Source organism: Phaenicophaeus curvirostris, chromosome 8 (genome assembly GCF_032191515.1).
Source record: "Phaenicophaeus curvirostris isolate KB17595 chromosome 8, BPBGC_Pcur_1.0, whole genome shotgun sequence".
NCBI classification, from domain to species: Eukaryota; Metazoa; Chordata; class Aves; order Cuculiformes; family Cuculidae; genus Phaenicophaeus; species Phaenicophaeus curvirostris.
This window is the reverse complement of record NC_091399.1, coordinates 4,560,719-4,588,105: the sequence shown is the minus strand read 5'-3', so window position 1 is coordinate 4,588,105 and position 27,387 is coordinate 4,560,719. Positions and strand designations below refer to the sequence as shown.

The 27,387-nt window shown below is 38.9% G+C and overlaps 1 protein-coding gene across 3 annotated transcripts in view; it reads left to right on the top strand.

The window, feature by feature from the left end:
- The window catches only part of DPYD (dihydropyrimidine dehydrogenase), a 368,728-nt gene that overhangs the window by 145,753 nt on the left and 195,588 nt on the right, over window positions 1-27,387 (top strand). For all 3 annotated transcript variants that reach the window (XM_069862153.1, XM_069862154.1, XM_069862152.1), the window contains exons 9-11: window positions 18,463-18,570; window positions 21,583-21,752; window positions 23,494-23,704. In XM_069862153.1, the coding sequence (XP_069718254.1) occupies window positions 18,463-18,570; window positions 21,583-21,752; window positions 23,494-23,704 (489 nt within the window). The remainder of the gene's footprint in view (window positions 1-18,462; window positions 18,571-21,582; window positions 21,753-23,493; window positions 23,705-27,387) is intronic.

Genomic DNA, 27,387 nt, shown 5'->3' with positions numbered 1-27,387 from the left:
AAGAGAAATATTTATAGAAATTCCTCCCCTGACTGGTCAGCTGTAATAAGTTGAAAAATGGGGAAATGTGTGTATTTTGATGATATTTACTTTGATTTTAATTACATTACTTATTCAACTCAAAGAAGCAGCATATTGTTATGTCAGCCAATATATTGTTTTTTTTTCAAAACATAATTAAACCACAGCTAAGGTTGCTAGGTGACAGGTAAGAGAAGATGTATAATTAGACATGTCCAAAAAAGGTCAAATAGTGGAAACTAGTAATCATGAAGGAAGGTTGCCATTGTCTGTGCTGACACCAAATGGCCATTTCATTCAAATGGACAGTTCATTGAATAGTCACCTTCCACTCTGCTTCTGCAGATGAGCTCTTACTACTCTGTATGAAGCCAATGGAAATAGGGGGACTTTTAATTAAGTGCTAATTTGGATCTACTCTCCTAATTACCCTTTGACAATATATTATTCCTAGATTTTCAATATTAGCATTCACGTGTGTTTCCCCAAGACAGAGGGTGTAGCTGCCCATGGATGTGTGCAAGTCTTTCTGCCTGTGTCCACTGTAGAGACTACTGGAAAAGTAGCCACGATATGACATGATCTGTAGATATGATCCATCTCCTTAAAATACGGAAGGGAAGATAGTTACAAAAATAAACATTTTACAGTAATTAATAGATGTCAGATCTATTAACAGATCTAATAGATCCCTGCCACTAGTCATTGGGGAGCTCCTCCAGTCTCCATGGCCTTTCAAAGACCAGAGAGTGGCCTTTCAAGGACCTTTCCCACTTCTTTCAGTACCTTGATTCTTGTGTAGGGTGCAAGTGGTATGTGTGCCCTCAGAGCCCCAATTGCAAGGAGATAACTGTTAATACAATGCTAACATTAGTACTGTCATAGGCAAGAAATAGCCTGCATGCTTCCTGGGCTTTAAATTATTCTGGTTATGAAAGATCCACTGTTCCAGTATTTTAAAATCCCATTGTGAGAATGCCCAAGAGCCATTATAACCTTGCTTCTAATCTATGATCCTCAGCAAATCACTTAAATTTCTTTGCACATCTGTAAAGCGCAAGGATAAATGTTTCTCTGTTATATTTAGAGGTTTGGCTGGTTTTGTAGCACCTTGAAAATAGAAAGCACTACAAACAGTAAGTGCTATTTGTTACTATTGGTTTTGAAATAACTCATGCAGTCAAGCGTAGAGTATAGCTTGCTGTCTGCCTAACTGATTTGCATTTCTACGTGCAATGGAAATGGGAAGTTGTTGCTATAATATCACTACCTTCATTTTATGAATTATATGCCTCTTGCAGTAGAGCCAGGAATTCTGCATGCTGTATTTGTTATACACTTAATTATGAGGCTTCAGAAATGTTAAATATTCTGTTTTCTTCCTTTATTCTTCAATGTCATGATAATGTTGCATTTATGGCATCTTCCTGATGGCTTCATTTGCTGAGTGCCTCAGTCTGCTCATCTCTTTCCAGCTTTTTAAGTAAGCGTAGTTGTCTGTATGAATTAACTTTCTTTAATTAAGATTTCCCTATTCTGTAAAATCGGTGTAATTGGGAATTTTGTTTTCAGTACAGTATTCTAAACTCTTTGTATAAATGATTGAATGAATAAATAAGTAAATAGGCAAGTCCCCCAGTCCTCCCCTGTGGTGCCTTAGTAGTAATGTCTTTTTATCTTGCAAAGACTGCATTTAGAAATAGTTTTGTTTCTTGCCCATTCAACAGTTTCTTAATTCAAATATTCTAGAATGTGGCTTAATTCATTACTTTATTTCTGAGCTATGTGTCTCTGAAAATGGCTTCTTTTTTTTCTGTTAAGTTGGTGACAGAGATGACTGTTAAATAAATCAGCTGTCTGATACATACATACATACATATCTGCTCAGAATTTCATTGCAGACTCAAGAGATGCTGTAATGATAATGTCTCCCTCCAGAAATTTGAGGGCATGAGCTTTTGGAAAGACCTGTACTTACAGGCATGGAGCGGTATATCTGCATATGCTTTGTGATGTGACTGTCAGTGCAGGGTTATCAGGCTGATAGTTTTCATCACACGTGCTCTACTTTTAACATCCAGATCTGATTTTGTGTTTGAATGCATGAGTAAATACTTGTTTTCCACTTACATGTGTACTACAATCAGAAATAAAGTAGTGGTTGCCAAAATGCGTAAGTCAGAGGTAGATTTTGTTTTTAGCAGAGGATACTGTTTGTCTGAGTCGCTGTCTTCTCACACAACTGTTGTTGCTGAGGTTCAAGTGTTCAAGCAGGCATAGTCTAATTTTATATGTGAAACAAAACTAATTTATCATTAAAAATACTGATGTGGAAGGTTTGGTTTGACATAACTGATTTGGCAGTGCCTGACTTCGGAAAGATAATTTGGTCAATAGGGCAGTGGATGTGCAAAGCAAGATTTTCCAACTGCACAGTGGGATTTTTATGTGGGTTTCAAGGAGGCTGCAGTATCAAGCAGTATTGGTTGTAACCTGTAAGAAAATGGCATCAGCAGCAGCAGAATTACTGCTCTTACATGTTGCAAACACACACAACTTTAGGTAGTGATATTTAAGAAGTTGTTTTTAAATACTGGTAGTTTAAGTCATCATGGAGGAAAATTGTGTTCAGTTTTTAATTTAAAGTCCTTGGCCCACACTCCTATCTTACTAGATTAGTGCATGTTTTTGTTGAATAAGACAAGCTCTACTCCATCACGTACTGGGAAAGGAACTGTGAGTTGGCAAGATGTGGTTTCTGCAAACAAGTATAAGTGTTACTAAATGCAAGCATGGAAGGAGGTTATGGAGTGAAGTTTCAAAAACTACATTTCCAGCCTTGTATGAAAGCCATATTTTCAAGTTCTCCATCCCTGAGCTGGATTTCTTTGTAGCATGGATAGATGAAGAAAGGGTCGGATTCCTAATACACTGCCAGTGGCTAGGAGAGCTCTGTAACCAGTTGAAACATATAGGGCCTGTGGAAAATGCCTATAAATGCCAGTGAATATCTCTTCATTTTCTGTGAATGCTGGTATCTATGCCCTAATAGGGAATACTTTGCTTTTACCTGACTGTTTTAGTGGATTTTTCAAATCTCAGATAAAAAATTCACAAATCTTTCCATAGTTTAAGAGTTCAACTGGGGGCTATTTCATAGAACCATAAAATAGTTGGAGGGGACCTTTGGAGATCATCTAGTCTAGCCCCCAGCAGGGTCAGCTAGAGCAGGTTGCCTGGGACCGTACCCAGTCGGGTTTTGAACATCTGAATACAAAAGAAGGCTTGTTCTGAAACTCTGGCACTCCTGAGGTTCTTTACCTCCAAGGCATTCTCTCTGCTTAATAGTGAATCAGTAATGTGCAGTCGTACAGATCTTTTGGAAGACATGGCGTGAACCCCAAAGATATTTAGGCCTAAATCAACCAGAGTATTTTGGTGGCACCCAGGAAGGGCTTGGTTTCAAGTACTGTATTCACTTTGTTCCTTTAACTGTGTTACAGTTAATGTTAGGTTTCTGCAGGGAAACTTTTCTCCAAACTTGATATGTTGTGAGTGCCAAGTAAGTTTCTGAACAGATTTCCATATTCAAAAGTTTTTGTACTAGTTATGCAAGTAAGCACATTTATTATCTTTTGATCTTCAGTGCATCTTTTTAACTCTTAACAACATGCTATCAATGATTGTGTATTATATTAATATATGTATATTATATTAATAATTATACAATATGAATTATTGACCACTGGCAGAAGCTTTTGGAAAAATTAAAAAACAAAGTTGGTTGCTTTTTTAATTTCACTTTTACTGTTATTGCAGTACACTCAATAATGGTGTCTCCTCAATCTTTCTTCATGATTTGCATGGACAATATTTGTGCTAAAGAGGACACAGAAAGCATGTAGCAATTTTTTAGCAGGAAGGAATTGAAGATAATCTCTGAGTTTTCCTGATTCATTGATTAACCCAGGGATGTCTGATGTCTAACTTAAGGTTTTCAAACAGCTGATGCTGACATAATTGAAGTTAAATGTATTAATTTTGTCGTAGTGATGCAGAAATTAGTGTGCTTAAACAATGACCTTGGTCTGGGTTTGATCCAAAGGGCAATGAATGGACTAATCTTGTGAACACCTAAACTGTTTCTTTAAGTGCACAGCACTTGGCCTTTGTCAGACAGCAGCCAGCACATCAGGGAGGTACATCTAATACTGGACAGACTGCAAAAATTGTCTTGGCAGTGTGAAGAGATTTCTTTGTATGGAATATTTAAAATCAGCTCAGTGTGTGCTTGTTGGCATTATAACACGTCCTCAAAGCCCTTGACAGTTTTTAACAAGTTATCTCTTAGTTCAAATTAGAACAGCAAAATAATAAAATACAGTAGACCCCCAAATAGTCTTTATTTCAAAGAGCTTGATTTTGGGATCCCCACAGATACCTATCTTCAGTTTACCTCCCGAGGATTAATAGAAAAGCTGCATTTAGACTTAGAATTGCCAAAATCTACATTTGACAAAAATTTTGTTTTAAAAAAGAAAGAATAGCACAAAGTGCATCTGAAATCTATGCTAGTGGCATTGGATTTAGGCACTTGAAAGCAATTTCAAGAGCAGATTTGTATACAACAGGAACCTGTAAGCAAATTGAAAGTGCTGTTTTAGGATTCATAGAGGAACAAAACGCGTACTCCATCTCTGACATAATTTATCTTGAGGTTTATGAAATAATTTTTCAGCTGATTATAATATTTAAAGTAATTAAAGATGCAATTTGCTATTTAATAAACAATGTGTTTCGCAGCTTCTGTAAGGATGCTGCCTTTCTTAATTGTAATGGTCCAAAAGGTTGTCAGTGAACTGTACATTAACTGCAGAGATAATAATGATTTTATATGCTAATAATTTTTAAATGAATAACTCATGTAGTTTTTCAGCCACATGGGGAAAATAATTTACATTCCTAAAGCTTACTTTGGTATTAACCCCTTTACTTGGGGAGAGTGGATATCCCTGTATAAAATGTTCATTTGTTTTACATTAGCACTAATGCAAGCATGTAGGACCCACTGGTGTGAAAGGATTAAAAGCATCAGCATTAGACAAGCATGAACATTTCAGAGAGAAATCCTTGTTAGAGGGACCTATGGGGACTGTGTAACTTGATTTGCTTTTTATTGATCAGATGCTTCTTGTTTTTCTTACCATTTGAAACTCCACTGGGAGAGAATATTCCTGCTGTAGCACTGCAAATACAAAAATATGCACCAAGAAGACGTTAAGGACTTATACTCCCTCCTTGGTATGTTTGTGTGGCTGGACATTAGCACCGGTCAGATGCTGTGTCAAGGGAAGCATACACTCTCTTGGAAGTATTTGCACCATTGGCTCCAGGCAGTTTTAGGCATCTAATTTTAACTTCCTGAAACAATCATCTCTAGATATGCTTATCTCTTCATGGACTGGAAAGGGAGATAGGTTCCTCCTCTTTGATGCTTTGTGTCACAAAAATTAATTGCTTATGTAGTAAGTATAAATTTCCTGGTTTTATGTTTTTACTTTGCCACCAAAAAAATATACTTGAGAGAGGAGGAGGAGGGAGCTTGTGTGCATACCTGTGCAGTTTTCTGCACCCACAAACCATGATCCTTAGTGACAATGTTTCACTTCTTGTTCTTTACAGGTTCTAAGGAGGCATTAGGAGATCTTTTACCATCATTTCCCTGTCTGTTTTCTGAACAGTAGCCTTACAACACCTGAGGTTCTACTGCATTGTATTTCTTGCCCAAAGTACCAGATTTAGTGCCCTGTCACCAGTATGTGAAACACCTAAGGAAAACTCAGGCACTTGATGAAAATGGTATAATCCGTTAATAAAGGTGCTCTTTGTTATTCAAATTTCATATGAAATACGCCATATGCTGATGGAGAGAAAGGAATTCAGATTTAATTAATGGATTTTAAAAAAAGACTTAGACAATTTATGACTTCTTTCTGTCATTGACCCTTACTCAGAATAGGGTCTAGTCAAAGTATGACCTTGATTAGTTATTTCCAGTATGTGGAAGTATGCAGAGGTAGCTATATAGTTGCTTTAATATTTCACAGATGATCTACTTCTGCAGGAGAATATCACTTTAATGGGGTATTTACATAAAATTCATTGTTACAGCTGCTTTTAAAAGGAAAGGCAGATAAATATGTGCTTAATGATAAGGACATAGATGTGAAGTGGGGAAATGACCCGAGTGAGAAAGCTCATTGACCCTCCAGCGTGTTACAAGAATGTCATATTTGTTGCAGTGTACTCTGTATTGACACACAGCATGTGACAATCTGAGAAGATAAATCCTCTGATGATGCATACTTATTATTCACCTGCAATTATAAAGCTCTGTGTGCTATTTTTCTGTAGTGATCGTGAACACTGGAGCATAATCATGTTGAAAGTGTCTCTTCAGAATGTTACTTTAAAGAAATAAGTAAGAAAGTCTTCTCAAATGTTTTGATACATGATTCATGGCACTGGAGCTGCTGTCGAGGAGCCAATATAGCCAAGCCTATAAATATGCAGTTACTAGAACTCTGGAAACATGCAGTCTGGTACAGTGACAGATTAAAAAAGCACTTTTTCTACCAGAGTAGGTTTCTAAAGTTGCTTTCCTTCTGTTCTACATTCAGATACCGTTGTCTAATTAGACTAATTGGCTGGCAAATTTGCCTTCTTTTAAATGAAATTATTTTGGAGGTGAGAGAACAAATACCATCGGAAACCTGAATTACTCTTTCTCTCTATAATAATCGTTTCTTTTTAACAGAGCAGAACTAAATTTCCAGAAGGAATGAATATTGGCAGTCTATTTATAAACCTTTAAACAAAGTAATCATAACGGAGTGACTGACCTCCACCTTAGCTGCAGTGGCAGTAATGGATACAGCTCCAACAAATAACTGTTACCCGGTGGTATTTTAACAAAGTGAGCTGGCTTTAAGTCAGTACACGTGCGTTTTCCTGTGTCTTGTATTATCTTCTGAACATCCCAAATACACTGAAGATAATGAGAATGAATGATAGCTTAGATGTGTTCTTTCCTTAACTGCTGGTTGTATTAAATCCACAACTCCTATGCAGACCTACAAATCTATAACATCCGTTTCAGATGAATTTGGAAACAAGGGGCTCTATTCTTTTATTCTTGGTCCAGAGATTAAAATTGATCATGGGAGACACAAGGGAGCAGACTGCAGTATCACAGCTCAATGTGGTTAACTGGGATAGTGCATGGCTTCTGTTCTACTTAACTGTGTGCATACAGGTTACAAATATTATTGATTGCAGGGGTCAGTGAAGGCTGGAAGGAGGTTATGTCAGTTGATGCTGTTTGATAATTTTTAAGGGACAAGAGCTATGAACACTCATAGCAGCTGGGACAGGTACAGTTTAAATCTGACAAATAGAGATTTATGTTTGTGTGAGCTGGCAAAGCCCTTCAGGTAGAAATAATAAATGGAAATTTGATAGGTTGTTTTATCATAGGTCAAATAATGTACTGTAGAAAAAAGGGGAAAAAAGATTTAATTATTACCTTTCCATCAGAATGCACTGATGATAGGTTCTCAGTTGTAGATCTGTGCTGATGAGAAATGAGTAATGTTTAGGAGACTTTTTTTGAGGCATCGTTTTAAAATGTATGTAGAGATGGTTTACTTGAAGTGGTTAAAAATGCAGCATAAATGGAGTGGTAAGGGAGTAATTAGTGAATAAGCTTTGTAACATCTTTTTGTTCTTCCATGTGGACAAAACTAGTGTATTAATAGTCTCAGATTTAAGATAAGAGTACAATACGTTAGCAAAAAAACTGGGCAAAAAATACTGTTTCCTATATTGAAATTTCAGAGGCAGTGGTAATTATTCAGTAGCATTTGAAAGACATTGCTGGCTTACACTGAAAACTTTTACATTTGGAAAAAATAAAGGTTTAGGTGAATCCTTGTTACATTTCAAAAATAGAAATTATTTTAGAAGTAATTAATATAGATGTAGTTTTACAGGATGCAAAACTATAATTGATCCAGTTTTGTAATCACAATATTCAAATAGAATGGAAGCTGTTAAATTTAGGAAATAATATTATAAAAATCCGTGCTTATATTTGTAACACTCTTATACCAGATATTGGCTATTATATTACTATTATATCAGACGTACTGGATGATTTTAGCTAGTACAAGTTGATGATGTCTCGTTGGGACTTCCTTGCTGTACCGTGCCTGAGATCTGGCCAAAGGAATTATTCCAGAATATTAATGACTTAATTATTTCTCATATATTTTCACAGGATGAATTTGCTACCTTTGATAGATTTTTTTTTTCCAACTGTTACTTTACCACAGTTTAGAGGTGTAGTATTTGTTTTTCTTTGTGACATCAACTAAGCACTTATAGTTTTTCTTTGTGAATATTTTTCATCAGATTTGTTCTCATTTATCCATTCCCTGTATGTTTACCATATTTAACTTCTATTTTTCAAGCTTTTCAGGATTTTTTCCAGTTTTTTTTGGAAGTAAGAGATTATTATAATATGAAAAGATCTCACCTAAGCTAACATTTGATTTCTCCTTTGTAAATTTTTGTTGGCTTTGATTATTCCAGTATGCCAGCATGACTGCCTGTAAACTGGACGTCTTAGACACATAAGTCATAATAAATCTGCTTGGGAAAAGATATTGTTTCTGTTGCAAACAGCTATTGTAATATTTTCTGCTTTCTTTTCAGGACTCTCTTGCTCCCAGTCTCTCCATCCAGTTTATTTTGCTTTCACTTCTACATATTCAGATTTCCCGTACTGTATAAAAATCACTTTGCTATGACATTTGGTTTGGAGATGATAGATTTTTTTGTCCTTCAGGTTACTGATGGGTAGTCCCCGAGGAGGTGATCTTGCTTTTGTGGCCACTCCACTTTGGCTCTGTTTACTGAACAAGAGGAAGCATTGGGGCTAGCTTCTTCTCCTTTAGTGTAGGGCAACATATCACACTGACAAATAGTATCTGGCTGGTATCTGGAGGAAACACAGCCCATTGTCTTCCCTTTAGCATGTTAGTACTAGGAACATACTTGGAGAAGAAACAGGGAAAGGAAGTGACAACATTAGCATGTCAGGTCTTAAACTTAAGCACCCCTGCTATGTTCATGAAATGATGACAGCTTATGCCAGTGGTGAAAAGTGACTAAACTCCAATCAGGACCAAAATTTTGGTTCAGCTATATTATAAGCGGACTAGAACAAACTCTTTTTCTAGGTGAAATGTTACATTCTGGTGTTAAAGGTGGATTTGTCTGAGACTACAAAATGCATTTTTGCTAGTGACCTTTTCAGATTTGTCACCAGTATAATAAATGTTACCAAGATGACATAATAAAGGTTTGCAGCAATATTCCGCTTTATATTTTACAGCAGATGTTTCTTCAGTTACTCTGTATTGCAATTTACAGAACTCTTATGTACTACAAATCAAGATTCATAGCAAACTGTTTCAGTGCTTTAAGTCCTGCAATAAACAATATCAGGCAGAATAGAACCAGAGGGAAGGTAAGCAGGTTGCTGCATTCATCCTTCTCTATGATGAGGTTTACCTCGTGGTAATCTTCACATTTCAGCAAGTCCTTTCACCAGGACTATCATCTAACTTCCAAGCATGCACAATTTGACCTTACTTCAGATACAGCAATATTAAGTATCAGATTCCAACCTGAGAAAAAAGGCTAGAATTACCATCTGTTCCCTAATTTAGGAAGCTGTATATCTTTGTCTAATCTGGAATCATGTATTCTAGTATGTCCTTTAAAGAATTATGATTTAAAAACACTTAGTGGTACTGTATGTTTCAGTTCAGTAGCATGCATTTTAAAAGAGTGCTTTTAGAGGATAAGTGCTCAAGACAAACTAGGAATTGAAAATCTATGGTGCTTAATTTTATACTCAGATAGTGACAATTGCAAAACCATCATGTATTTCTTGAGATCTTTGTTCAATTATCTTGAAACACTGATTTTCACTAAAATACATTAACTTAGTCATACTGGAGTGTTACCCAAATAATATTTAAAGTACAGGTACTGTATGTTGGCTGTAATAGAATTAAGAGCAGCAATTAAGACTGGAGATAGGCTATAGGGGGTAGGCTAAAGCCTTTTGAAAAGCTTGACTGATTGTAATATGACCAAATTAGGGGCAGACTTGGTATTTTTGGTGAGGCTAATGAGTTATGGTTCACCTTTGGACATTTTGGTCAACATTAGATTTCAATCTAATCTGATCACTAAATGTTATGAGGGCAGACCACAATGCTGCAGTGTTTTGTAATCCAAGCTCAGACATACAACACTGATTGCATGGTCATAATGCTGATTTTCATCATTCACGTGGATTGATTCTAACCAGGGCCTGTGATTCCCACCTGCATTTTCTGATGAAATACTGACTACATCTTATGAAAATACTGACTACATCTTATGAAATACTGACTACATCTGAACTGGGATTGGGCAATTGACTTCAAAGAGAAATTGAATTATAAGAACAAATTTAGTTCTGGATGATCTGACAACTTTATTCCTGTTTTTATTCAATACCATTTGCAAGAGCTCAGATTCTTGTCTCTGTGTCTAATTTAGCAACAAAGTAAGGTGTTACAGCTGTAGTCTGTATTACTTCCAAATCCAGCTACTTATTCAGATGTTTTTAAAAGGCACTGTGTTATGGACATAGCTGTTCAACTTAGAATGCGCTGCAGCAATTGTGTATGGCTTTTGTTGATAGATGTGAAGGGTGTTCTTTCACATATACTGTACACAGATTTCATTCTAGCTTGAGGGTAAGAAAAGGGTAACCCAAGTGTCTTGTAGTTCTTTTACTTTTCTCCCTTTACTTTGCTTTTTCTATGAACACGGCCTTTAGCTATCACTAGGGAATTACTCTTACAAACCTTGCAAGTGTACCTATTCCAAAGTAAAGAAATCATTAATAAAAAAAGGAAAAAGGAGCAGTTATATTACAAAATAAATCTACCAGGCTTACAAAGAAAACAAATTTGAAAGAGCCACCTGCTGTGGAGATGAGGCAGTAATCTCAACAGCAGGAAATAAACGGAGAGAGGAAGAAAATACAAAAGCATAGACATTAAAAAAGTAATTAAAACACTTATCTCCATTGACATACATAGCAAACAAAAAAAAAAAATTCAACCACCTAGAAAACATACTTTATTGAACCTCACAACAGGAAGTAACAAAACTGCCACCATAAAAAAAAAAATCTCCAGCAAAAAGAGAGAGATCCTATAAAAATGCAAGCCTCAAAAGTATTTACTAATGTGTTAATCACTAATGGACTGACCTTGAGAGAAGCTGAGCACTTGCACTTGCAACTTTACTGGGCACTTAGTCTTTCAGAGTGAAACCTTTAAAAATGGAGAGAGTAACTCTTTAGATACCAATGGCTTTCTGTTCCATTTCTGATTTACGTCATAGCACGAAATGTAACAGTGCATTTAATATAATCAACTAGGTGGCACAGCATAGGTGCTGTGTTTGGATAATGCTTTTCAGCATAGTTCGTATCTAAAATTGTTATGTAATATTGACCTATGGACAGCAATGTTATCAATATCAATATGAATGAACGTGGCTTCTTATAACCAAATAGGTAGACTGTGTGCCACTGCATACAAATAGATTCTGTCACATCTAGGGAAAAGTGTAAATCTGACAGTTATGAGAATTTACTGTTTCAATGTTATCTTACAAGAAAATACTTTAATGTACTTCAAACTCATGGTCTAATTTATAGAACTCACGGATTGTGTGACATGAAGTGAAACTGCTTTAAATACATAGATTTTGATCTCCATTTCCTCAGACCACAAACTAGACTTGTTGAAGAAGAACAGAGCATTCAGAAATATTAAAGGATGCTTACGCGTTTGGAATTTACAGTATATTCTGTCTTCTCTGCCATGCACCTTTGTAGCCACACCCTGACCATATGGTACCTGTAGCTGCAAGTCTCTGGGCAAGTGTGAAATGCCATCATGAGTGTTACATCTGAAATATTTTTGTATGGTAACACAAGGAGCAAGTTAGAACAGTTGGTGTTTAAAAGGGCAGGGAGGTGGAACAAAATGGGTAATTTTGTGTTATTTTAAAAGGACTTTTTCAGAAGGGAAATAGATCTTGGCTGCGTATTTACTTTAGCACATCTTTTTAAGAAAAGAAAAAAATCCCATATAAACAAGTATTATTAAGAAAAATAACCTATCAGAACATGCCCATTCCTCTCTAAAATTCCTATCAGTCTCTCTCCATCAGCCTTTCATGGCTCCTTTATCCAGGGCACATGAGTGGGCGCAACTTGTTATTCCTGTTCCTCAAGCTGACCAAATGTGATGTATTGCTGGCGCACAACCTGTGCTGCCTCATTACTAGGCTGTGTTTTTTATGCTGATTAGCAGTCTGGGTCTCAGCTTGTTTGGGTTTAGCCTCTCAGGTATCCTTTCAGGAGACTTGTATTGCCACCAGAGCAGATACACAGGTAATCACGTTTCCTCTACCCACATTCAATTTCTTGTGAGATTCACACATTTCTCTTCTCATTCTCAGTAGATTCTGATAGTTAAAGGTTTTCCACATGGTCCTAGGATCTCTTGTCCCCTCCTTCCTTGGCGTATCCATTGTAGAGGCTGAGAAGGACAGAATAAGAGTTTTCCCTGTATATGCGATTTTTCAAAATCTTTTTTTACCTTTGAAACATGAGCAGGTTTTCAGAGATATGCCAGAAGGTGGAAAGAACTCCCTACCCTCTAAATTTCTACCTAATGCTCTATATTTGTATGACGTGAGAACAATGGTGGCCAGCGTGGCTTCCCCAGGGGCAAATCCTGTATGACCAACTTAGTGGCTTTCTGTGATGGGATGACCACAGCTGTGGCCACAGGTAAACCAACAGATGTGATCTATCTAGACTTCGGTAAAGCATTTGACACAGTCCCCCACAATACCTTTCTCTCTAAATTGGAGAGGTATGGATTTGATGGGTGGACGGTGTGGTGGATAAGAAACTGGTTGGATGGTCGTATTCAAAGAGTAGTGGTCAATGGCTCAAAATCCAGATGGAGATCCGCTATGAGTGATGTCCCTAAGGGGTCTGTACTGGGACCAGTGCTGTTTAGTATCTTCATCAATGATATTGACAGTGAGATTGAGTGCACCCTCAGCAACTTTGCAGATGACAGCAAGCTGAGTGGTGTAGTTGCCACATTGAAAGGATAGGATGTCATCCAGAGGGACCTGAACAGACTGGAGAAGTGGGCCTGTGAGAACCTCATGACGTTCAATCACAATTAAAAGTCAAATGAACAAGACTTCTCAGCATTTGATATGAGGAAGCAGAAAGTCTCACTATGCTTTAGTAAGTTTTGTCCCTGTAGGCTACTCTGTATTTATGCTTCAGCTTCAGCTCTGGTTTTTTTTTTTTTTTTTTTTTGTCTGGAGATTTGTTTTCAGTCAGCTGCTAGTGAAAACTACATTTGACCCTTACCAAGGACAAGGGCTTATTTTGTGTGTCAGTTATTAAGGCTAGCTGAGAAGTTCATTTGAAACTGCAAATCTGCCCGAACATGTCAGATTTAAGTAATCCAAACAATGAGTTCGTGTTCAGAAGGCATTCCTGTTTCTGGGGAGAGGGATTTTGATCAAAATAGGAGAGAGAGACATGCTGTGCCTCTCCTCCCACTTTAGTTTTCCTTTTCAGGCCAAGCTAATAGTTACAGTAACAGCAGTCGTGTTTATTTCCTTTTCAGGCTTAGCTGATTGATGTGTTGACATGCTTTGATTTATTTGGTGCAGCAACCAAGTGGACTAGGTGCATTGCTCTGCAGGCCAATCCCACTGTGTGTGCATCACTCTTGTATACTGCCTTGTATGTCTGACAAATTTACCCTAATTGTTTAGTAATTCACATTTCATCTGGTCTAGGGAATTGTGAGTGGATCACAATTCTATCTCTTTAAATGGAGATGATGGACTTAACGCTGCCAGTTGGGAAAATTAACATGCATCAGTATTATGAGAACAAAGCGTACAAGATATTTACAGGAAGCAGATGTTGTTTTTTTCCTAATATATACACATGTATGTATATATTTATGCATAAAGGATATAAAAAAGGGATGTTAAAGTCTGTTTTCCAAAGTGGGTAATGACTTTAGAAAGTATATGATATGTCAGATATGGGAGATACACTGATGCTGCGGAATAGGCCACCTGAGGAGGGGCTGCGGGGAACAAATGAAGGAAGGAAGGAAGGAGAGAGAGCTTTGTAGTAAGACAGTGATGTTTACTGGGAGATAGCTGGAGCATCTGGAGATGAAAGGCAGGGCCTAGTAAGCAAGGGGGTCAGGAATAGAGATTAATTACTTTCCATGCTGTACCTGGCCCGGATTGGGACTATCATCTAGATTAGCTTTTGCAAACTAGATCTGTCATGCAATTGATGTTTCTACTTTATTCTTAGTAAATAATTTCCACAATCCATGAGGCTTCACTGTGTAGTTTGGACATCACTTGCTTCGGAGCTTCAGGAAGCCCAGGGCTTTGGTCGCTGAAGGTGGGGGCTTGCACATAGCCCCTCGGCTTGTGTACGGATGTGCAGAGTCTATCTGAACACCACCAGTGGAATTGTCTTTCTAGGCTGCCTCCTCTTGGTTGCCCTTTGGAAGCGTTGTTCTTCAGTGTAGGTGAAAGAAATAATTTCTATCACTAGATTTTTATATAGGTTATTTAAAGACAAGAGACCTAGAGTAGTGAAATATTGTTTCAGGACAAGAATTACCAGGTAATAAATAAAAAAGCCTTTTAGATGCCTTGCAGGTGGATGTGGAGAACTGACTATCATTGGTTTCAACCTAAAACCTAAGGGAAAGACCTCATGTTTTTTGAAGCATTTTTTCTTTGAGTGGCTCCTGGCTATTTTGTACTAGTGTGTGAATTCCCTTTTGCTAAAGGATCTCTCTGATTTATCTTCAAACAGTATTTCTCTTGGTTCATTATTTTGACCTAAATTGTGTCTTTCATAGATCACTGAGGTTTTCTAAATTTTATTTCTTCTCTAAAACCACTTCAAACTACATTTTTACTCTATAGCTGTTTTTTCATCAAATGTTCTTTCTCCAGAGAGGCTGTTGGCTATTTATCAATATTTGATCTGTCTGTGAAAAGTCTTTCTGTGAGGTGGCTGTTTATTATGAAATGGTGTCTTTCTAAAGTTCATTTTATCAGTTCTTGATCTCTTTCTCTGTTTGTTTGCCTCTTTCTTAGCTAGCCTTGTGGCTTTAAGGAGTACTCAGTCTCTCTCTATTGTGCCACAACTAAATGCAGTCATCATAATGGCAAGTACTAAATAGCAGAAGGAGATACATCAGAATCCAGTACAACTTCCACCAGAAGCTTCGTAAAGACTTTGAAACTGTGTGAAGCGTTTATAGGTATAAGAGAAAAATCCCCCGTGTTTCCTTCAAATGTAAATATTACAAAATTGGTTTTCATGGAGTTTTCAGTAAAATGAAAAGAGTAAAATAAATAGCAGCAAATGCCATGTATACTGACTACTTCTTAGGGGTTTTTTTTGGTCATAGCAGCTAGGCTGAACATTATTGAATCCAATGCATTCTTAATCCAACTTCTTTGATTTCAGTGACTCAACTAGTGATGAACCTGTACCGTGAACATTGCAACATTCCCTCAATGCTGTGCTTTCCTCAGCCTATAAGAGCTAAATTACTGATGCTGTAGAAGACAAAATAATTTTCATTAGCAGATGATAAAAGCAGGAAAAATAAATGGAAAAAAAACATTTGTGAGGGTTTCTCCTTGTATTTGAATGGGGAGAGACATTAGGTAGAAAGGAAATTAACTGTAATGCCGGCAGCACATCTCACTAATGACGGAAGTGTTTCTTCCAAAAGTAAGCTGAGGCCTCTGAGCTGGCTTATGGGTACCTCAATAGCCACAGTTGCATTAGTCTCTCCTCTGCCTGTAGGCAGTCACTGAGAGCTTTTTCCAAGGTACTTTTCTTGCCATCGATGATTTTGCAGTATATACACAGAGAGAAACCTTTGCAGTTTTAAAAATAATTTCTTTAATGCATTTTACATATTGTACTTTCAATAGCACTAAATATTTCTGGCTGCCTCTGAAGATATCCATTATTCATTCTTCATTAGCTGATATTCCAGTCTACCCAGGAACTACGGCACTCAATGGCCTTGAAGCTCAATATGTGCTAGTATTTTCTAACTTTATTTTTCTCGATATCCAGCTATAGATCAGTGATGTTTTTAGAAGTCATGTGTTGAGCAACTGAGTAATGATTTTTTTTTATAAATAAAGATCAAGAAAGCTCAATAGCATGAGATCTTTGAAATGAAAAAAATGAGATTTTTTTCTTCTATTATTTGCTTTTTGGCTTGTAATCATTTTGAATTTACTGAGAGCTTGTTTTCATTTTCTTCACTGAAACTGTTAAAACTAAAAACATACTTTTTTTTCTTCTTGCATTAAAGTATCTTCATTTAGGAATCTAGAGGTTTAAGAAACTTCCCTCCTATGAGGTGACTCATAAAGAAATTCTAAGCTTTCTTATGACTTAGTCCTGATCTTATGCTGTAATGAGACTGATTTTTGCTGCTCCAGTAATATAAAAAGTCCCTAAACCTTCCCAGTTGGAACAGCACTCCGCAAAGTGCAATTTTGTTTTGGTTATTGCATGGTGTTATTGGGGGTTTCCAGATGAGTGTATCTCAAAAAGGAGAAAGATTAGTCTCCTGCCATCCATGTCTGAGAATGGAGAGAACACAGATTGCTTTGCATGCTCCAGTTCTGCCTAGCTGTTCTGACGATGCCTTGGTTCTTGCGTGTTTTCTTAGAAAAAATGCTGACATTTAATTCATTTCAGTATGCAATTATTAATTAGCATACTTTCATAATATTACGGGTTTTTAGACGTATCGTCAAGGCTCTGTTGAAAATACCATGATAGGTCATTGCATTTGCAGGAAAAAAAAGGTTATAACTTCTGTGTCAACTAGGTTGGTTTTTGTGCTGTCCAAATGTTCACACAGCAACAAGAAGATATTCTTAGATAATTGGAAGATGCTTTTTGCTGCTTTCTTTTAATTGAAAGGTATTTGTTGATCTTATTAGTTGTGAAATATATCACTGTCTGTATCCTACAGCATCTATATAAATGTGTTCTATTAATAATTATAAATAAATGTCAGCCAATAAGGACTTTAGGGTTTTGAGAAAACAATCAAGAATGGCAAAAAATTATGGCATACAAATACTAACAGAAAAGACAGATTTACAGCATTGCCATTTGTCCTCCTCTCCTCATTGATTAAGCAGTTTATTATTTCCTCATTTGTATTATCTGCAAACTAGCTGTATTGAAAAATGCCTCAAAACAAAGAGAACAAAACTATTTCATAGCAGTAAGAGTTGCATGCACGTGCAGGTAAAACAATACAAGAAAAGCTTACAAGAGTCTTCTCTTCCCCGCTAGCTTCACTGGTTTTCACGCTGTCTGTTCTCCCAAACCTATTCCTCTGCATTTGTTTTCATAGAATCGTAGAATGGTTTGAGCTGGAAGGGATCTTACAAAAGTCCATCAGATCATCGTTTTGATCATCTTTTCAAACCTAGTGATTCTGTGATTCCCTCAGGACCTACAGATGTATCTCATGAGGTCCCATGGACTTGTGCACCTTCAGGTTCCTTAGATGGTGTCTCTCCTGCTGTGATGAGTGTTTCCTCTTCAGTCTGCAGAGCCATGAAACAGTTCTACAAGGGCTGCTCAGGCTTCAGGGGAAGCCTCTTCCTCCTACTGGTCCTTTTTGGACCAATGGAAAAATGGAAGTTTCCATTTTTCATCATTATTGTTCCACTTCCCTTCAGTTTGTGCCAGTGGGGGAGGGTTGGGCCGCCTTGGCTATGGGTCCACTACAGCCTGCACTTAGAACCAGCTGCCTAGCTCCTTTTCAGACTCCCTGGTGCTGCACAACCTTCTCACTGTCTCCTGCAGCTCAGCCACCTTCTGTAGGAGCTCCTCCACCTGAGCACACATTTTGGTATGAGTTATATGAGTACACAGGTTATCTATCAGCCTTATTTTCCAGTGTGCCAGTACAATTAAATTATCACCAATGATGTAAGCTACAGACTACAAACACAAAGGCATTTGTGGTGTTACTTTACGAACATCTGAGGATTTGTAAAAGTGCTTGCATTTATGACTTTTTTGAGAATGTGTATGTAACGTGAAATACATATTTGTCATTGGAATTGCCCTTGGAGTTCTGATATGCCTTAAAATATCTATTTTAGGCTTGCCAGAACCAAACAGAGACAGTATATTCCAAGGACTGAGAATGGATCAAGGATTCTACACATCTAAAGATTTCCTGCCTTTGGTAGCAATGGCAAGTAAACCAGGTATGTGATATGTTTTTGTTGCAAACTTGTTTGTTAACTCATTTGCAGTTATTGATATATAAAAATGGACGGTGGGTTACACAGCAACACATCCAAATACCTCCCAATGAATAGGTCTGGGGCAGGGTTTTCTCTTGGTGAGTTTGCAGCCTCAGGAGTGCAATCAGGAAAGTCAGTCTGGGAGACTCTAAAGCAAATAGTTACATACAAAAATCTAAGCACATCGCAAATCATTGTCCCTAATAAGTTATGGTTTTTATTTTGAGTTATAGTCAAAAGATGTCATAAGCTCCTCATTTGTATAAATTATCTTGATTTAAGTAGTATATATGAGATGATCTTGCAAAAATCTACTACAAAAGAACCTGTTGTGGAACCATATAAGCAGCTGCTTTGTATGTTGTTGATAAGTTATTTTACTTGATCTCAAGTTGTGTGTTGCATATTTTATATAAACATATAAAGGAAGCACTAGTTCCTTACCAAAAGAACTTACATTCTAAGATGCAGGACAACAGTTCATAATTATCAAATACAGTCTTGTTTTATACCTTTACATCTTTGTTTTGAGTACAGAAATGGCTGTGTTTGCTTCCCGAGGAATATAGCCACTTTCAGTGACACTTAATGTGAAGAAGTCATAAGTCTCTGATGGATGTATGACATGGGGCTCATGATTTCTACACCACGTTCCTTCATGGTCCAGATTCCCCAGTATGCTGTTAAAAAAGAAATTCCATGTAGAGTTTTCTGGGCATATACTTAGTGCACTATGTGGTCTTGTACATATGACCCCATATTTAACCACATGTATACTTTTTTATCTACAAGCTAATTTTATTCTGAGCACTTCAGAATTTCTTTTAGCATCATAATAGAGTTGTCTGCTTATTTAGTAGACTTTCCATAAACAATGTTACAGAATATATCTTCTGCAGCAAGTTATTCTGCATATAAAAGAAAAGTTTAATACCCCATTTTATGCAAAATACTTAGGAAAGGAAATTCTGCATCCCAGCTGTCCCATCTCTCTGCTGTTTTGATCAAATGCTTAATTCTGTTTCTTAAGCTCAAATTTAGCTCAGATGGGTTGGGAGAAGAGAGTGTTGATTTTGTTGTTCTGTTGTTTTGGTTTTTTTTTAAAGATGTTTAAAAATGAAACAGATTGAGATTCTGCACTGCAAAACATTTGTAGATTAACAAAGGAAACATAAGTCTTGCCAAACGATCCCCTCTTGTAATAATCTGACTAAATATACTTTATAGAATTCTCTGTGGACATTTAGCACTTGTATACTGTAATTTGCCTGCCTGCATGAGGATCTATATATTGTCATCTGCATCTTTAAAAATATTGCAAAGTAGGACTCTCAATTTGACACAACATGTAATGATATTTTTTATATTAAGTCCACAATGAAAAAGGGGATGAACTTTGAAGAACTATCCTTTTCTGACTAACAGCAATAAATAGCTCTTTGGTGATGTCTGTTGATTAACATAGTCTCTTAATTTTCTCATGTCTGTAGCAGTAGCCACCTCTTGCTCTCTAAAGCATGGAATTTTAAGGTAAAATAAATACTTCCTATATCCTGGTCTGTCCTCTTTTTCTTACTATGACGGTTCTCAAAGTAACAGATGTGATAGACCTAATTACAGTAAAGTACGTATTCTGCCTGCTTATTCAGTTCTGAATACCACTTACTATATACTTTGCTCCTAAAGGGCAAATACATAGACATGAATTTACCTTGGGAGCAGCCTTGTTGCAAAGAGCAAAGTGAACTTCTGTAACTGATCCATTCTAGACTAGTCTCTAACGGCACTCTGAGCTGCCATTCCCCTGCTGTGCTTGTGCTTTTTTTACTGCTTAATGTACAGTTTTTGTGAAGGATTAAGTTCATCAAAAAATAAATGAGAAAAGTTTAGATTGAAATAAGAAGCTTATTAAGTAAATAGTAAATACAATGCTGTATACATAGGGGCATTTATCATTCATAAACCATTTTGCAAATGGAGAGAGAATATGAATATTAGGATATTATTTCTCACACCATTTATATGTCTAAATTAAAAGCATTGTTTCCTTGAATGATACTTTTGTTTCTTTACAGTTGCATATGAAATCTGCTGCTACTATTAATTAATTATCACAGACTCATTGAGAATATAGCTTTACATTGTTTATGGCATTATTTTTTAGGTTGCAATAATTTACCTAATTAGCATTTATTTGTATTTAAAGTTGTGATAAAGCACAGTCTCATGCAAAGAACACACACAGTTCAGTGTTAGTTATTTCTTATATAATTGAATCATCAAATACAAGCTGTAGATGACACATAATGTCATCATCCTCTCCATGTAACTTTTGGCAAATAGTTTGTAAAAAACCACTGTAAATTAAAAAATTTTCTGCTAATGGAAGTTCTAGGAATTAGTGTACTAACAGTATTATTTCTGCTTCATGTTGAGCTGCCTTAGAGAATAGCCTCCGAGAGCTGTGGCATACCCAGAACAGTGTCAGGGCCTTGTAGAAAACTGACTGAGGGGACTGACTTTGAGAAACTGTTACACAAAACTGTCAACAACTGGTTGTCTCTTCAAAAATAGCAAGTACTGTTCTTTATAATCTACTAAAAGGTATTCATGAATTTTATTTTAACTGAGAGGATAATGAAGCTGAAACTTAATTTTTTAATAAAAAGATCTCAAAATGCTGATTTCATCCTGACAAGACCCACAATTCTACAAATGCATTGTCATTTGAATTCTTTTCAGATAGAAAGGTGCAGCTGCTTAGAGTACTGACTGTGAAATTATGTATACGAGCATATCTTAAAAACGGGAATAAAACCGTCCTTTACCGAAACAGAATAATTTGATAGTGACACTCCATGCTTGGAAACTGTAAGATGCAATTTTACACTGCTTTGAGTACAAGTACCTTTTGAGCTGTCATGCAGAAATGGCTTCTCTGCTTGAAAATGGGGTTTTCCTTTCATCTTTCAGGGATGTGTGCCTGTCACTCTCCATTGCCATCAATACACGGAACTGTGATTGTACTTGGGGCAGGAGACACTGCTTTTGACTGTGCAACATCTGCTTTACGCTGTGGAGCTCGTCGCATCTTTGTGGTCTTCAGGAAGGGATTCACTAATATCAGGGCCGTCCCAGAAGAGGTGAAATTGAATAACAGCATTTATGGGAAGGAATACTGACTGTCATTTCTACAGGGCCTGAAATTTTACTAAGTACTAAAAAGTATTTTACTAAGTACTAAATTTTACTAAGTACTAAAGTACTAAAAAGACATCTACTAGAGGTTGTGTTCATAAAAATGCTGTTAAAATGTATGAAAGTTTATTAAAAAACTGAGGCTCGCTTTACATAGTCTCTGTATAAACAGTTCTCCATAGTTGTTCCTGTTTCCTGTAAGTTCAGAGAGATGAAATTGCATACAGGGGGTCTAATTTCTCATAAATTAGAAAATCCGGTAAAACTTTAATACTTTCCTCTTTTTTTCAAGAACTAACCAAAGCTCTCTGTTCAGCCAAGCTGGTTTTCTTCCCCAGCGGCTCATTTTCCAGCACATGGGGATGGTCTGCTCTTGTGCCACCAGGATTTCCTTCTTGAAGAGCATCCAGACCTCTTGGGCTCCTTTGCCCTTTAAGACTGGCTCCCAAGGAACTTTATCAACCAGCTTTTTGAACAGTCCAAAGTCTGCTCTCTGGAAGTCCAAGGTGGCAATTCTGCTTACCCGTCTCCTTACTTCTCCCAGAACTAGTGGGGCACCTTCCCTAGTTGGTTCACTCACCAGTTGCGTCAGAAAGTTGTCTTCCACATACTCCAGGAACCTCCTAGATAGTTTCTTTTCTGCTGTATTATACTTCCAGCAGACATCTGGTAAGTTGAAGTCTCCCACAAGAACAAGGGCTAGCAATCGTGAGACCTCTTCCAGTTGCTTGTAGAATATCTCATCAGCCTCTTCTTTCTGACTGGGTGGTCTATAGCAGACTCCCACCACGGTATCTGCCCTTTTGAGTGTTTCACTGATTTTTACCTATAGACAATCAACCCTATCATCACTATCACTGAGCTCAAGGCAATCAAAGCACTCTCTGACACAGAAGGCCACCCCACCACCTCTCTCTCCTTGCCTATCCCTCCTGAAGAGTTTATAGCCAACCATGACAGCACTCCAGTTATGTGAACCATCCCACCATGTTTTCATGATGGCAATTAGGTCCTAGTTTTCTTGCTGTACAATGACTTCTAGTTCCTTCTGTTTGTTGCCCATGCTGCCTGCATTGTTGTAGATGCACTTCAGTGGGGCTGTTGTTCCTGCCATGCTTCTGAGGGGAATAGTCTTAATTCTGAAGTGACTACTCGCTGTAGTTTCTAACCCATCAATAACCTTTACATCTTTGCTGCCACTCGGAGTGCTATCCCCCACTTCCTCTGAGGTGGCAGATTAAAGGGCCTTGCTAGCACACCATCCCTCACACACTGAAGTGCCATTTCCATTTAATAACATCCTAAAATCATAGTAAACATAAATCAGGGCATGTACTTAATTAATACCAGGCCAATTCTTAAAAGACGCAAATAGTTGTATAAGGTAACTCTTTTTGCCCTCAAAGGAGTTTTAAAAGATTAAAGGTACCAAAGTAACAGGGAACAATAAGAAAATACATTGAAGAAATATTTGCATTGCAAATTTACTTAGTGCCACTGTCTAGATCTGTTTGAATTAGTAGCATGGGAAGCTGTGAAGTTTGTGTGAAGATGACTGTATACTGTACACAGGGGACTTGTACAGATAACTGCGTGGTAGGATGTGGAGTCAAAAAATGTTATATGTTTTCTTTTTCATAAAAGCACAATGTTCAAGTTAAATATTTTATTGCTTCTAAACTACAGATGGAACTTGCAAAAGAAGAGAAGTGTGAATTTCTGCCTTTCCTCTCCCCTCGGAAAGTTGTACTTAGAGGTGGACAAATTGTTGCTATGGAGTTTGTTCGAACTGAACAAGACAGTGATGGAAACTGGAAAGAAGATGAGGATCAGGTTGTCCGTCTGAAAGCTGATGTGGTGATCAGTGCCTTTGGCTCCATTTTAAACAACGATAAAGGTATAACCCTGACCAATGCATTCTGTAAATGGTGATTGTTATTTTAGCTGCAGCCATTTCCTGTCATTCAATAGTTTTGTGAAGTGTGTCTAGAGGTTACACAGCTTATGACTGCTGGTCCTCTTCACAGGAATTTCCTTAACCTTTAGGTATACCTCTTAGAACAAAACTTGAGGGTCTAATAATAAAACAGTTTTCTGTATCATAGATTCATAGAATCATAGAATAACCAGGTTGGAAGAGACCCACCAGATCATGGAGTCCAAACATTCCTATCAAACACTAAACCATGTCCCTCAGCAACTCGTCCACCCGTGCCTTAAACACCACCAGGGAAGGTGAATCAACCACCTCCCTGGGCAGCCTGTTCCAGTGCCCAATGACCCTTTCTGTGAAAAATTTTTTCCTGATGTCCAGCCTAAATCTCCCCTGGTGGAGCTTGAGGCCATTCCCTCTTGTCCTGTCCCCCGTCACTTGGGAGAAGAGGCCAGCACCCTCCTCTCTACAACGTCCTTTCAGGTAGTTGTAGAGAGCAATGAGGTCTCCCCTCAGCCTCCCCTTCTCCAGGCTAAACCACCCCAGCTCTCTCAGCCGTTCCTCATAAGGCCTGTTCTCCAGCCCCTTCACCAGCTTTGTTGCCCTTCTCTGGACTCGTTCCAGAGCCTCAACATCCTTCTTGTGTTGAGGGGCCCAGAACTGAACACAGTATTCAAGGAGCGGTCTCACCAGTGCTGAGTACAGAGGGAGAATGACCTCCCTGGACCTGCTGGTCACGCCGTTTCTGATACAAGCCAAGATGCCATTGTCCTTCTTGGCCACCTGGGCACACTGCTGGCTCATGTTCAGTCGCTGTTAACCAACACCCCCAGGTCCCTCTCCTCCAGGCAGCTTTCTAGGCAGACTTCTCCTAGTCTGTAGCACTGCATAGGGTTGTTGTGCCCCAAGTGCAGGACTCGGCACTTGGCCTTGTTAAACCTCTTGCCATTGGACTCAGCCCAGAGGTCCAGCCTGTTCAGATCCCTTTGCAGAGCCTCCCTACCCTCCAGCAGATCGACACTTCCACCCAGCTTAGTGTCGTCTGCAAACTTGCTAAGGGTGCACTCGATGCCTTCATCCAGGTCATTGATAAAGGCATTGAACAGGGCTGGACCCAGCACTGAGCCCCGGGACACCCCACTTGTCACTGGCCTCCAGCTGGATTTCACACCATTTCCCACCACTCTCTGGGCCCGGCCAGCCAACCAGTTTTCCACCCAGGAGAGCGTGTGCCTGTCCAGGCCAGAGGCTGACAGTTTCCGAAGCAGAATGCTGTGAGAAACTGTGTCAAAGGCTTTATTGAAGTCCAGGAAGATACATCCACAGCCTTTCCCTCATCCAGCAGCCAAGTCACTTTATCATAAAAGGCGATCAGGTTAGTTTGGCAAGACCTGCCTTTTGTGAACCCATGTTGACTGGGCCTGATCACCCGGTTCTCTTGCATGTGCTTCATGGTAGCACTCAAGATCACCTGTTCCATGACTTTCCCTGGCACTGAGGTCAGACTGACAGGCCTGTAGTTCCCTGGATCCTCCCTGCGACCCTTCTTGTAGATGGGCACAACATCAGCCAGCCTCCAGTCCAGTGGGACTTCCCAGTCTTCCAGGACAGTAGGAAGATGATGGAAAGGGGTTTGGCCAGCACATCCGCCAGCTCCTTCAATACCCTCGGATGAATCCCATCTGTCCCCATAGACTTGTGGGTGTCTAGTTGGGCTAGCCAGGCTCTGACCACCTCCTCTTGGATCATGGGAGCCTCATTTTGCTCCTCTAGCTCCTGGGTTTGTACACAGATGGAACAACTTTCTTTACAATTAAAGACTGAGGCAAAGAAGGCATTAAGTACCTCAGCCTTTTCCTCATCCTCTGTCACTGTTGTTCCTTCTGTGTCCAATAGGGACTGTATGGTCTCCCTTGTCCTCCTTTTATTATTTATATATTTGTAGAAAGATTTTTTGTTTCACAGACTTTGCCAATCTGATTTCTAGTTGAGCCTTAGCCCTTCTGATTTTTTCTCCACATAATCTCACTTGCCTCCTGTAGTCCACCCAAGAGGCCTGTCCCCTCTTCCAGAGCCCATAAACGTTTCTCTTCTTCTTGGTATCACTCAAGATCTCTCTGTACAACCAAGCTGGTTTTCTCCCCTGCCGGCTTTTTTTCCGGAACATGGGGATGGCTTTCTCCTGAGCTGCTAGGATTTCCTTTTTGAAGAGCTCCAAGCCCTCATGGGCTCCCTTGCCCTTGAGTACTGTCTCCCATGAGACTTTGCCAACCAGCCTTCTGAAGAGTTCAAAGTCTGCCCTCTGGAAATTTGATGCTACTGGCCTGCTAACCACCCTCTTCACTTCACCTAGAACAGAAAACCCTATCATCTCATGGTCACTTAGTCCTAGGTGTCCACCTACTGCCACATCCCCCACAAGGCCTTCTCTGTTTACAAACAGCAGGTCCAGGAGGGCACCTTCCCTTGTTGGTTCATTCACTAGCTGTGCAAGGAAGTTGTCTTCCACGCACTCCAGGAACCTCCTAGACTGCTTCCTTTCTGCTCCATTGTACTTCCAGCAGATATCAGGAAGATTGAAGTCTCCCACAAGAACAAGAGGCATTGATCTAGAGATTAACCCCAGCTGTGTATAGAAGAGCTCATCAGCTGCTTCTCCTTGGCTGGGTGGTCTGTAACAGATTCCCATCACAAAATCTACCTTCTGGTGGGCTCCTCTGATTTTAACCCACAGGCACTCAATCTCCTCGTCACCACAATCCATCTCAATGGTGTCCAAGTCCTCCCTTACAAAGAGGGCTACCCCGCCTCCTCTCCTACCCTTCCTATCCCGCCTGAAGAGTTTGTACCCCACCATAGCTGCACTCCAGTTATATGAGTCATCCCACCATGTTTCCGTGATGGCAATGACATCATAGGCTCCTTGCCCTACGACAGCTTCCAGCTCTTCCTTCTTATTCCCCATGCTGCGTGCATTGGTGTAAATGCACTTCAGCTGAGCTGCTGAGCCTTCAGCCCTCTTAGAGGGAACTGAGTTCATTCCCAATTGCCTGGTAACTGAAGTAGCTAGCACCAGAGTGCCCATATCTCCCTTAGCACCCCTAGGTGTGTTCTCCCCCACTTTTTGTATGGTGATGTACTGGTGGTCCTCTCCAGCACACCCTCTCCGAATCACCATTGCCCCACGTCCAGGCTCGTTCCTGTCTAGCCTGGTCTCAACCCCCTCCCCCTTCACATCTAGTTTAAAGCTCGATTTATGAGCTTAGCTAGGTTTTTAGCAAGGGCTTTAGCCCCCCTAGGAGACACACGTGTCCCATCCTTAGCAACAAAGTCTAGGGGTGCGTGAGCCACCCCATGATCAAAGAAGCCAAAGCGCCTCTCCTCACACCAGGCTCAGAGCCAGGCATTAATGGAATTCTTCTTCCTGATTTCCAGCTCCTCTCTATTTAGCCCTGGGATGGAGCAGAATACTATTTGTGCCCCAGAGCCCTCCATCATTTTACCAATGGCCCTGAAGTCTTTCTTGATGGTTTTGGTCTTTCTGTTTACTAGATCATCGTTACCAGTTTGGACTACTATCAGAGGATAGTAGTCCGTCTCATGGACCAGGGAAGGAAGTTTTCTAGCTACCTCCTTCACTGATGCCC